Source organism: Mytilus edulis, chromosome 6 (genome assembly GCF_963676685.1).
Source record: "Mytilus edulis chromosome 6, xbMytEdul2.2, whole genome shotgun sequence".
Classification (NCBI taxonomy): Eukaryota; Metazoa; Mollusca; class Bivalvia; order Mytilida; family Mytilidae; genus Mytilus; species Mytilus edulis.
In genome coordinates, this window is record NC_092349.1 from 32,188,745 (window position 1) to 32,202,141 (window position 13,397).

Consider the following 13,397-nt stretch of genomic DNA (forward strand, 5'->3'; position numbering starts at 1 on the left):
GAACGACTCGGGGTAATCAAAGCCTACTCTCGTGTTCAACACATGGTGTTGATGTTTTCGTACACACTCGGTTATATGGTTCCAACGTTTCAATAACAGATAAAAGTATTAATTTTGAAGTTTAATTAGATTTACATGTAGCTAAATTATTAATCATTATGACATCTTCCACGATTATTTTATTATTTTGTTTTGACTTCTTACTTCTACGTAAAAACGGTGAAGCCATATTCTATGGTTGGAGACCGCAATTTAGTAATAACATTTCATGATTTTAATTGATGGCTATAAATGCTAACTTTTCATACGATTGTCATCTTTATTACTGCAAAGTATTTCCTAATTTTCCCACAAAAATGATAAAAAATGTAATCATTTTATATGATGAGGACGACAATCTAATGCATTTTTCAATACGTTCAGCTCATTTCACATCAGAAGATTTAAATGAGTTTTGCAACAATCTCGGTAAAAATTGGAAAGACTCAAATAACCGGATAGTTAGTTTCATATTATCAAAAATTCAGGTCTGTCAAATTTTACTGAGTCAATTATACTCCAATAAGGAGCTTAAGTAGAATATTCCTAGAAAATAACATAAAATAAAAGAAGTGAGATATGCAGAAAGGACTTTTAAAGACAAAAATTCAAAAAGAAACTGATAATTTATTAAAACAAAAAGTGAAACAACAATAAACACATCACAATGCTAACATCGAAAACCGACAAACACGAATTCCTACCGCCCTTTGCCAAATTAAATAAAACAGACCTCAAATGGATTATTTATGTTCACAACTGTGAAACAAATATTTAGAAATGGTCAACCAACTCGTGATTACGCCCGTAAAAGTTTCGAAGGAATGATTTGAACTTAATAAATTGGAACTATTTTAATACGAGTCTTTTGAACAATGATACTTATCTTACATAAACCTAAATAAGCAAGTGACTGTGTAAGATAAAAATGTACAACACATTGCAAATAATCTGTTAGACTAAGTGTAAAAAATAAAAACAATAAATTCTGCTATAATGTTTTATACTTAATAATTTTAACATAGTGTTATCTTTTCAAACCTCATTTCCAATCACAACTTGTAAAGTAACAGCCAATAAAGAGAGAGAAAAACAGAAAATAGTAATACATAATATACGTAAGTAACCTAACAAATAACGGAACACCGCAACCGCAATATTCCAAGAATACATCAGAGTCAGATGTAAATATGCAACCTACCACATAACGGAATACTACACTCTTCCCATAATACATAAGGGTCAGTTGTAAAACACCAAGGTCCGTTTGGGTCGTCATCTGGATTTCGGCAATAGTTATGATGTTCTGTTTGTGTTGGGCTATTCATAGATATTACATACCGGTTCTTGCAATTTAGTCCAGTGCGTGTTGTATTTACGGTTCCGTTATAAGCCAAACCCATTTTATTTTGCAGACATTCTTTTGCTTTATTGGAACAACAATAAAATCATCAGTTCTCAAATAACTAATTCTAAATTGTTACAATTTTAGGTTTACAAATAGGAACATATCTTGACAGTCAATACAAATAAACTACGGATACATAACTAGATGATAGAAGTTAAGCGCAATGACAGTATAATGACTGTTCCTTCTCTATCATATTAAGGTAAATCTCCTTCCTTGATGATCGCGTGCATACTTTTCGGTAAGGTTATCAATCCACAATAGGTCTTTATAATGTCGCGGTTTTTTTTAAGCCAGTTTTACCTTAACTAACACATACACGCACCTAGATTGCTCTCAATTCTATATAAGACATGACGTATATGTATTTGTTAATTGTAACATATTAAAACGCTTGTTATATAAAAAAAACAAAAAGGCTAAAGATAATGAAGATGATTTTTATAATTTTTTTGGGGACTTAATCATGTTAGTTGCTTGGATATGAAATCATCAGGATATTGTTGCAAATATTCACACATATTGCCCTGAAGTAATACCCAGGGTTTTTATTAAAAGTGTTCAATTAAACAACGGACCGTCGATATATCAACATAGATGCGTTATATTTTCTTTGGGTAAATTTCTTTCGATCTTTTTGGTTACAAACATTTGAAATCATGTCGTTTTTTTTATAAACCGCTTTAAATATGTTCATACCTGCTATATGTAATGCATAAACACAAACAACCCAGATACCACAGAACAGTACATATCCATTCGAACACGTCATATTGTTCTACAAAACACAGTAACACCAGTTGTTCTTGTTCCTAAATCAACACACTTCAGGGTAAATAAAGATAAACATCATTGGTTTAATCATGTTCAGTGCATAAGATTTACGATTTTTTAATTTTCATCTTACCTGATTGTTACGTCGAAACATGTATGGTAAATGCAAACTAGTATGATGGGTACCTTTTCAAAAAGAAAAGCCTACTTATTGGCACTTAATTTTGAATTCATGGAGAGCTCCCTTTGGTTAACAGTTTCTCATATCATAAAGAGCAGAAAAATATTGCTATATTTTTTACACACTTTAAATACTTTTTTGTGCACAACTTGCTAATTATATTAATTATATTTGGTTTACAACATTCCATCGTGTATCCTTGTTACGTTTATTATTAAATATCTTATACTATAAATAATACTTAGTTAAACATGCTAAATTGAATTGATTTTATAATAACTCTAATTAAGGCTTGGTTATACCACTGCTATGACAGTTAATCGTGACCAGCTATACAGTCAGACAGCTATTATACAAGGTATCGGTTCTTTTTTTTTTTTACGAAACAAGAATTGATCATCAGGTACAAATGTAGTCGAAAAAATTTACACGTGACGGACCTTTTGCTGAAATATTTACTTTGTATTTTATCATTTAAGTTTGTTTTTAGAAGTATAATTATACATGTTTTTAGAAAATTGGAGACTGATAAAGGAAAAGTTTCTATATGACATGTATTATGAAATGGGGTTTTCCTTTAAAATGGTAGCCTATATCTTTATTTGCAGATCTAGCCCAAATAAATTAAACCATAGTTTTACCTGGTTCTCTGTTTGTAAAGAAATAAATTATAATCATCAAATATATTTACAACTTGTCGGACAAATATCTTTATTATAATCAACAAATATCTGACACTTGGCAAACATACAAGTCATTCGAACCAGTTGTGTAATAAACACTTACATCTTGGCTATTGGCTATTGGAAATTCATTGTATCAATCCACCAGTCATGAAAGAATGACACTTAAATGTAGTTAAGACCTACATGTATATCAGTAGATTTTCGTTTGTGTTTTCGAATTAATATCTTCATTAAATGAATATGTTATTTTAAATCAGTTAGGATTGTGGTATCACGATCTTTACTTTCTTAATAAGATTCGATTTACAATTCAAATCATATTTTAACAATGATTTATTCATATTCCATACATCAAACTAAGTATATAACACTTTATTTTTGTATTAATACAGATTTTTAACCATTGTTAACAGTTCAAGCAGAAAACAAAATGCGACAGACATTTTATACGATTGTAGTAACTGGAAATTAACTACTTTAAACTTTCCATACGTTTTCAAATGATGATACGTTTGTTGTTACTTTGATATTGAGTGTAGAACACGAAAACACATCATTCGAACTCCAAGTTTATTATACGTTTACATTTTTAAAATACATTTAAAAGAAAAAAAAATTGAAGTATCTAGAAAAAAATGTGCTACAAAACGACATAGTCACTCAAATACTTCTCATTTATAAATTTAAAAGAAACGAGGAGCATCATATTGAAATAATCAACAATCGTTTTCATTTGAACACATTGATACACATTTCTACCTTGCTCTATAAAAACAATATTTTATTATTGTATAAGCCGCGTTGCTTGTACATTTATCATGTCGTTGTTGTCAGTGTTATAGGTTGCATTTCTGTAAATATTGACAATGCAATTTCCCATAGGAACTCCTTTTACGTCTAAAACTGTACCACTTTTACTATGAAGTTTTGAAATAAATCTTATCCTAGAATTGAAAGTTCATTTGCACCACAATTTTTTTCAAAGGTCAAAATATAGGGCTGTGCGGCATATTTTCAACGTTTATAAGCCCCGAACTTTTCAGAGTTGAAACTTACACTAATTTTCTTAACTACCCCTACCTCGAATGAAAGGTTACCACAGATTTCAATGTAAACAATATGCACGTGTGTATTTACTGGTAACATTCCCCAGTTCTGTCTCTGCGATATGGAACACAGAGAGCATAACTGGGAACCAGTATGTAAACAAAATTAATTTTCTATGAATATTCTATTTCTCCCCAAAAGAGGCGTGTTGTCAGAAACAGCTGTATTTACAAAGTGCAACCTATACAGACATTTATTCAAATAGAAAACTCTCTAAAATCAGTTTTTCTCACATTATGACTCATTTATCAGAATTATAGTCTTAAAGAAATCACTGTGTATACTCAAAGTTTTTCTTTACTATACATTTTATACCCTTCCCCTGTTGCAATTTTTTAAAGAATTTGAAAACAAGACTTTAATTATTGCCAGCTTACCCTATTTACATATTTTCTGATAAAAAATGCCTAGAACCTGTAATAACTGTTTTGATAACATATCACTGACATATTGAAAGCATATCAGAATATTATAAATGTAATGTTTAGCAGTCAATCATCACAACATTCAAGATTATATAAAGTATCCAATCCAGCCTCTGTCTCCAGTCCACATCTTACTGTATGCCTATTTGTCAATTAAAGAACACATTTTCTGCCTCAAATGGTCAATTTAGAATTCTTGTCACAACAGTATCATCTGTAACCATATATCTGACACAATTTAGCTACTATATATACTAGAAGTGTTCAAACAAAGCCATATTTGCAATAGTTGTATGTATGCAGATACCAGTCTGAGATATAAATTCACTTAAAATGTTGTAGAGTTGACTGCTAACATCTGATTTTTGCATAACTTCCAAACATAGTTATTGTTTCTATATCAAGAACTTTAAAATCAGAAAATCATAGCATTTACAAGTTAAATTATTTGTTTTATGACCCAGGGGGTAGGCAATTTTCTATGTTTTTTGCCCCTTGGGCCTCAAATTTCCTAAATCAATCTGCTGTTTCTAGCAATTTGAAATATTTAGTACATATTCAGGATAGAACACACTATTGTAAGTTTTCTTGAGATATTTTTGTTTTTCTAGCTTGTATTTGTTATGCCGTGGTGACAAAAAAGAAGAATTAGGTGTTACGGCTTAATTTTGGGTTATCGAAAGGACACAAATACTCCATAAATAATATTCAGGAAGGATCTATGAGTTTCAATGACTGCGAAGAGTAAATATAAGCACTTTTTAACAATTTAACTTACAAATATGCAAATGTAATGAATTAATTTTGTATCTAGGACTTTAAGTAAACTATGCATACTGTAAACTGTGAATTTATGCTGAGTCATCATATCTAAGGCCCAGGATTCTATCAATCTTCATTAAATATTTATAAAACTTCATATTTGAGTTAATTTCTTTAAAATCTGTGAAATAAAGCAAATTTGGTTAAATTCTGAATGTTCCCCTTTTTCACCCTATATAGGTTGCATTTCTGTAAATATTGACAATGCAATTTCCCATAGGAACTCCTTTTACGGCTAAAACTGTACCACTTTTACTATGAAGTTTTGAAAAAAATCTTATCCTAGAATTGAAAGTTCATTTGCACCACAATTTTTTTCAAAGGTCAAAATATAGGGCTGTGCGGCATATTTTCAACGTTTATATGCCCCGAACTTCTCAGAGTTGAAACTTACACTAATTTTCTTAACTACCCCTACCTCGAATGAAAGGTTACCACAGATTTCAATGTAAACAATATGCACGTGTTTATTTACTGGTAACATTCCCCAGTTCTGTCTCTGCGATATGGAACACAGAGAGCATAACTGGGAACCAGTATGTAAACAAAATTAATTTTCTATGAATATTCTATTTCTCCCCAAAAGAGGCGTGTTGTCAGAAACAGCTGTATTTACAAAGTGCAACCTTTAAACATCCCATTTATATATAGTTGTTGTACTTTTTATTAGTTTTTTAAAATTATATATTTTTTCGCTACTAGCAGCATTAAGGTAGATTCATGGTATACCGCCATCTTGGATTGTACAATCACAGTACAAAATCGGTCTAGTTAATTGCCCAAATCAGCAAATTTGGAAACAGATTTGCAATTTAATGGTTAGACTGTTTATTTATATAAAGAAAACTTGCTAAATTTATTGTATTATTCAAAATATTTTAACAAATATCAACCTTTTTGGTTTTTAAAATCATTTTTTTCAAATGAGCCATTTAAGGGGAGATAACTCATTTAGCACAAAATTTATACTGGGCTAATAGGGAAATTTTTTTTTTTACTTGTGGCAAGAAAACAAGTTCGGTGACACCATGTTTTCTTTTTATTTTCTTAAAACATATTATAAAACCTATCTTCTCACAATTTATTTCAAAATTCTATTTCATAGAATTTTTTTTATGCACTGTTATGTGTTTTTTCATGAACAAACTAACCAAATTTAGGCAATTTTCAACGACTCATAGCTTGAAAAATAGCACGGTGACCCATACTTTTTATTATATTTTTGAAAAAAGCATAGGAAAATCTTCATTTTGTCAAATTATAAGAAAATTCTGTCTCAAAAAACATTTACTTATGATCTACCTTAAAAGCAAAACATTGTTGAAATGGCCAAAAATATACCGTAAATGTAAATTATAATTTAAATTTAAACACTTTATATAAGATAGATGTGTAATACAATATTTTTGTTAATGCTAACTAACGCTTTGAATTTAAAGTAGATGTATAATACAAATAAAAATTGTAATGCTTACCTCCAAAAGCGTGTTTGCCACTTGAACAAACTATGCATGGCAATGTTTTATATAGTCTAACTGTTTACTGAATAGGCAAATTATAATACGTATAACCTTCAACTATAATTGTGTTAAACGAGACATGTTTGTCACACCGGTTAAAATAGTTTAGGAAAATCACCAAGGTTATAATAATTATAATTATATATTTAAATATACGGATACCCAATTGACATAACCTTGTATTATTTTATTTGTTAGTCAATTTATCTTGTTCATATATAAATGCAGAATATTCATACTTCAAGAAATTCGAATATCGAAAAATATTCGAAGATCGACTGAATAACGCATGCTATCAAAAATTTACGTTTAGAATGAAAAAAAATTTCAGTTGTGTTGGGTCGCGACTTAAGATTTAAATAAGTTTAGTTGGGAATACACATTGTTTAACATTTTGTTTATCTCGAGAACGCTGTAAATTCCCTGTCATTAAAAAATGTCATAATATATATACTTGATAAAATATACAAATTTGACTTTTGATAGATGATATTTTCATAATGTACTATTCAGACAAATTCCTACCTTCATGAAAAATATGTTGTTGTCCCCGCAGATAAAGCCCCAAACCACATCGTTTTTGTATGTAAAACTCATTACATTAACTGCTTGATAAACGAATTAAGTATTGACAATTTGCTTGGAAACTCAAACGATAATCATAGGTCTGTTCTGTGTTCCTTTGGAATTTCAACCAAAGATGAAGAACTGGATCTTCAATCACTGTATTTGATACCTAAATCGCATAAGTGTCCTTACAAACAACGGTATATTGCTGGGTCTTCCTAGTGTTCCACGAAACCTCTTTCTAAATTATTAACATCTTTTTTATCAGCAATCAAAGACTCAAATAAAGTGGCAATCGTTGCATTTCAAAGCAACACTTTATGGTGTCTGGTACTGAAAAAATTAGCATACCTTTAATGGCAGATAAGAAGGAACTGGTTCCCGGAACATCGGATGTACCACAACAGGTACTTCAGATCTGACAAACAGACAAACTGTACTCTCTTTCTAAAATTTGGTGCAGTTTTTTTAATATTATAAGTCCAAAAGTGTTCTACAATGATCACCAGTCCTTGAGCTTCCATTTGATACCAAAAATACTTAATTATTCTACATATTTTGAAAGTTACACTCATGCGTAGGAACTATTTTGTGTTAAATATGTACTACTTTCTGGTATATGCTTTCTGGCCGGGCGTGAATTAGTGGTGTTACATCTTTAGAGTACATACAATCTAACTCTCTTTCATCTTGTTACAGTTTTAAAACATTTGACTTTTCTACTCTTTACACAAGTATTCCACATTCCAAACTAAGAGACAAATTGAAAGAGTTGGTATTGCTTTGCTTCATAAAAAATAATGACCAACGTAGATACAAGTATCTTGTCTGAGGGAGGGATAAATCCTACTTTGTAAAGGATCACTCCGATTCAAACAAAAAATTCTCTGAAACTGATATTATCAAGATGCTTGACTTCTTGATTGACAACATATTTGTTACGTTCGGAGGACGTGTTTTTCAACAGAATGTCGGCATTCCAATGGGAACAAACTGTGCCCCTCTACTTGCCGACTTGTTTCTTTATTATTATGAGGCTGACTTCATGCAGGAACTTCTTAGGAAGAAAGATAAGAAGTTAGCAATATCCTTTAACTCTACTTTCCGCTATATAGATGATGTTCTTTCACTAAATAATTCGAAATTTGGTGACTATGTAGAACGCATCTATCCCATCGAGTTAGAGATAAAGGATACTACAGATACAGTTAAGTCGGCCTCATATCTTGACTTACATCTAGAAATTGACAATGAGGGTCGGTTGAAAACAAAACTTTACGACAAAAAAGATAATTTCAGCTTTCCAATTGTGAACTTTCCATTTCTAAGTAGCAACATTCCAACAGCACCTGCATACGGGGTATATATCTCCCAATTGATACGATATTCCCGTGAATGCATTTCCTAACATGCTTTTCTTGATAGAGGGTTGCTGCTCACAAGGAAGCTTTTAAACCAAGAGTTCCAAATGGTGAAGCTGAAATCATCCCTTCGTAAATGTTACGCACGCCATCACGAGTTGGTTGACCGTTATGGAATAATCGTTTCACAATTGATATCGAATATGTTCATTACGTCGTAACTACAATCCCCTTCCCTTTCATGAATGTGACCTACCGAATTAGACTATTTACTGGATTTGTTATCACATAAGCAACACGACGAGTGCCACATGTGGAGCAGGATCTGCTTACTCTTTCGGAGCACCTGAGATCACCCCTAGTTTTTTGGTGGGGTTCATGTTGTTTATTCTTTAGTTTTCAATGTTGTGTCATGTGTGCTGTTGTTTGTTTGTCTTTTTCATTTTTAGCCATGGCGTTGTCAGTTTGTTTAGATTTATGAGTTTGACTGTGCCTTTGGTATCTTTCGTCCCTCTTTTACAGATGATTATTTGCAATGATTCATATAATAAAAAGTGTCAACACGGATATGGGACGGGTTTTGTCAACGATTATATGATAATTTTAAAGACAGCAACGAAATTTGCACATTTGTTTTAACCAAATGTAAAACAAGCAACATTATTTTGATTGGAAATATAAATTACCATATTTATATACACATTAGTTTATACCCAAACCAGTTATAGAATTCATTTTTAAATTTTGCCATCCAAAATGTTGTCCTATGTGTCGACTCCAATGCATTCGTATCGGGGTTATACGGGATGGACTGTATCAAACAATGTTTTATGTAACAGGAGATCAAGTATGAGGCCCGGTGACTTGGTGATATTGATTTGATAGATATGACAGACCATACATTTATTAAAATATATTTTATTTAGTTGATGCAATCCTTCGAATTATAGCATACCATATGAAATACTTTTTTATGTGGTACAATTTTCAAATTGACAACTTTCCTCTAGAGACAAAATAACGTTTTTATAACCTTGTCGTTTTCAATTTCGATTGAAACTAAATAGTTTATGCAATATTTATATCAAAGACAGTTTTCAAAACAAAATACATATGGTATATTTCTGGGTTATTTTAAGTCGGAATTATTAGAATATACCTCTCTATATCCACAAATGTTATACACTCATAAATGGCTTCCAGATCTGACAAGAAAAACATAATATATCAGAACAGAATTTGAAGTTGTATCATCAGACAATATATTATACTCTTTTGTTTGAAAAAAAAACCATAATGTTGAAATTGAAATATGGCGATTCAGTCACTATTTACATAGTTATTCAGAACAACACAGATGTTTTTCTTACATTCCTACAGTTTACATTTCTGCATTTAATTGGCGGGGTTTTCATTTACAGTAATTGTTACAATTTTATCATGAACCTCGCTATGAAAGATGATAAAAACCTTTTGTTAAATCAGTTGACATATATCACACCAGATTTATATTTCAATAGCAATTTGTTAATGGCGGTTAATTTACCACGTGAGATTTAAACCAATTTCTGTAATTGGGCAAACTGTTAAAATACCACAAGTATTTGAATTTTGCGATAGCGGGCAGATATGAGACATTTATTAAAAATTGTTAATTTGGGATAACTGGATTTAAAAATTGAGTTATTCAATGACAATATAGAATAAACACTAATACATGTCCATAGTGATCATGACCTCTATTTTTTAAATAAAAACACATTATACAACAGTACACGATGATCTGTGTTTTTTTTCATACATTAAGCCATTTCTAGTATACTTCTGTACAATGGTAATTAATCGATTGAATGAAACATACATTTTGTACCCGGGTCACAAAGAGGGAACACATCAACTAGAAAACAGAGACTAAAACATCAACAAACCACGAAATAGATAAAAACGGACTATGCGATAACAACTGTCATATTCCTGACTTTGTACAGAACATTGTAAGAATGCAACAATATAAAATAACGTATTGTGCCCTGGTTTTGGCGCCAAACTTATCATTATACATCTTTGTTATCCGTGTATGCTTCAGTATGTTATAACTTTTGTCAACAGTAAGACGTAGAGGTGAATATGTGAGTGTTTTCTTTACTATTGAAAAAAATAATAATCACATTTTGAATTGCCATACAGACACCAAAGAACTAGTCCCAAGTCAGTTTGAACTTTGATTGCATTACTTCCAATTTATAGTGATTAAAAATATATTAAGTGATCGTTTCGACATAGTTCATCTTCAACACATTTTGAAGTTTCATATGTTGATATCTGTATATTTAAAAAAAGTCTTCATAATATTATAACCAAATTTCTAATATAAAGAATACAATTAACTTTACTCCGGCTTATGTTGACTATTGTATTATTTTTTTTCTAAAGAAAATGAATCAATAGCATGCTTAAATCACATTAAACTATTTGAACAAGCTTAGTATTTATTAAATATGAACCAGAAAAGTTTCATTTTAAGACATGCAATACAGACTATAAATACAATTTAATCTTTATCTTCTTCATTGTAATCATTATATAACCAATAGGTCATCAGGATTTCAAGATGTTTTAAAAAGTAATTGATTAAATTAAATAACATGAGATCTCATTTTTCACTTATTAATGATTACAATGATTACGAGCAATACACGACTGTATAGTAATGCAATATGTGTATTTGATTGAAGCTGGACTAGCGTGTAGATATACTCCGTTAACAAATATCAATGTATATCAGAAAGTATAATGATGATCAAAATATAAAAAGAAGAATATTATTTGCAGTTGGAAATATGTTTGTCAACGTTATTTCTTTTTTCTGTCATGTGACTACTAGTGGTAGGTCCATTTAATATATAATATAATGAAATACATATAAAAAGGAGGGTTTACTATATAATATAATTGATATTGTTGTTCAGTAATGATTGATGCTAACATGTTAACATTGCAAATACATTTTAGTCGTACATGGACTTTTGAGTAGTTTTCACAAAGAAAGCAAAACAAACATCAACAATAAAGCTGCTTCTATCCTCAGTTTTAATGACAGTTTCACCAATAAACTGACTTGTTTAACATTTGCTGTTGTTATAGTGTTTAATTATTGATTTTTTTTGGTCCTTCTAGTAGTTACATAAATTCCTCTTCTTATCGTTTTTTTTGTGTAAATGCATCCAATATTTTATGTATACTACATTCCAAGAAGACATGTTCCTTATTTCAAGATCATTATTTAGTTTCAAAGTCTATCTTTACGAAAAACTTTTAAATATTTACCTATCAATTTGAATAACATAAACAATATGGTCACATACACGAAGTTTACTGAAACACTTTTTTCTTGCAAATAAAGATCGAACTCAACGACTCTGATATCAGTCAAATACTACCATATGCATTGTTTGAAAAGAGTTTGATCAGCCATGTTCTACATTAATAAATGCCTTTAACAATAATAAAGTTAGGATTAGGTTAATTATTTTCTATTCGTAGGATGTTTTTGAGCGTTTGATTTTGCCATTTTATAGTTGTTCTATTTTTCAAATTGAACATTGTTGTAAAATATGAAATATCTAAATAGTTTTAATTATTAGAATAAAGATGTTATATAACAATATATAATAACGTGCCAGTTATTCTATGAATACTATTTAACAAAAAAAAATAATAAGATAAAAATATTTAAACAAACCCTACGGTAAAATCAAAGCTAAAAGTTCTTACAACAATGTCCAATTAAAAACAAAATAGAAAAATAGAACAACTAGAAAGCTGACGCTTAATGTTTTGTGAAAAAACATCGATGTTTTGTTTTGACCAGATTCAACGTAAAACTATTTAGATATCACTTTGACCTTTTTGACTGTTAAAGCAAATACATGGTACATTTCATCTCTAGCAATGTTTAAATATGAGTATATTCTTGTACCTTTTATATATATTACAAGAAGATTACGTATGTTTCTTTATGAAAATATCTTTAGGCTAGTACCTTATAAACCATGATATTCTTCTCTTATGGATTATAACTTATGTTCTATGAATTCAAATCTATCTAATAAAGTAAGGGAAAATGTATACGACACTAAAAAGCGATATCAATAAGTCTCGAAATGTTACAGTTTAAAGCTTATGTCAAAACAAAATTTAAGAATGACTTTATTCCATTCAATTTCAGTATTTTCTAACTTTGATTCAGATGATCATAGTGTGTTTATATCTTCATTGCTTTTATATCATATACCTTACAATGTTTATTATTTCATTATTGATACTCTACAACACTGAATTATAAAGTATATTTTTTGAAATGAAAAAAAAAATGGAGCATTACAAATCATTATTTAACTTAAACGTGAAGTCATGTAAAATATAAAGTTCTATTGATATATTTTTTATCATAGCATAATTTTAGTGTCGTCTTTATTCATCTTACAAAATTTCAATACATTCAAAT

At 30.0% G+C, this 13,397-nt stretch overlaps 1 protein-coding gene across 4 annotated transcripts in view; it reads right to left on the bottom strand.

The window, feature by feature from the left end:
* Positions 1-13,397, bottom strand: part of LOC139527543 (plasminogen-like) — a 94,148-nt gene that overhangs the window by 9,713 nt on the left and 71,038 nt on the right. The window contains exons 1-3 of one of the 4 annotated variants that reach the window (XM_071323052.1): positions 6,918-7,001; positions 2,147-2,259; positions 1,241-1,465 (exon numbers count right to left, since the gene is read on the bottom strand). In XM_071323052.1, the coding sequence (XP_071179153.1) occupies positions 1,241-1,465; positions 2,147-2,219 (298 nt within the window). In that variant the 5' untranslated portion in view covers positions 2,220-2,259; positions 6,918-7,001. Of the gene's footprint in view, positions 1-1,240; positions 1,466-2,146; positions 2,273-6,917; positions 7,002-13,397 lie in introns of those variants that run through there. The other 3 variants (XM_071323050.1, XM_071323051.1, XM_071323049.1) reach the window with 3 other exon arrangements.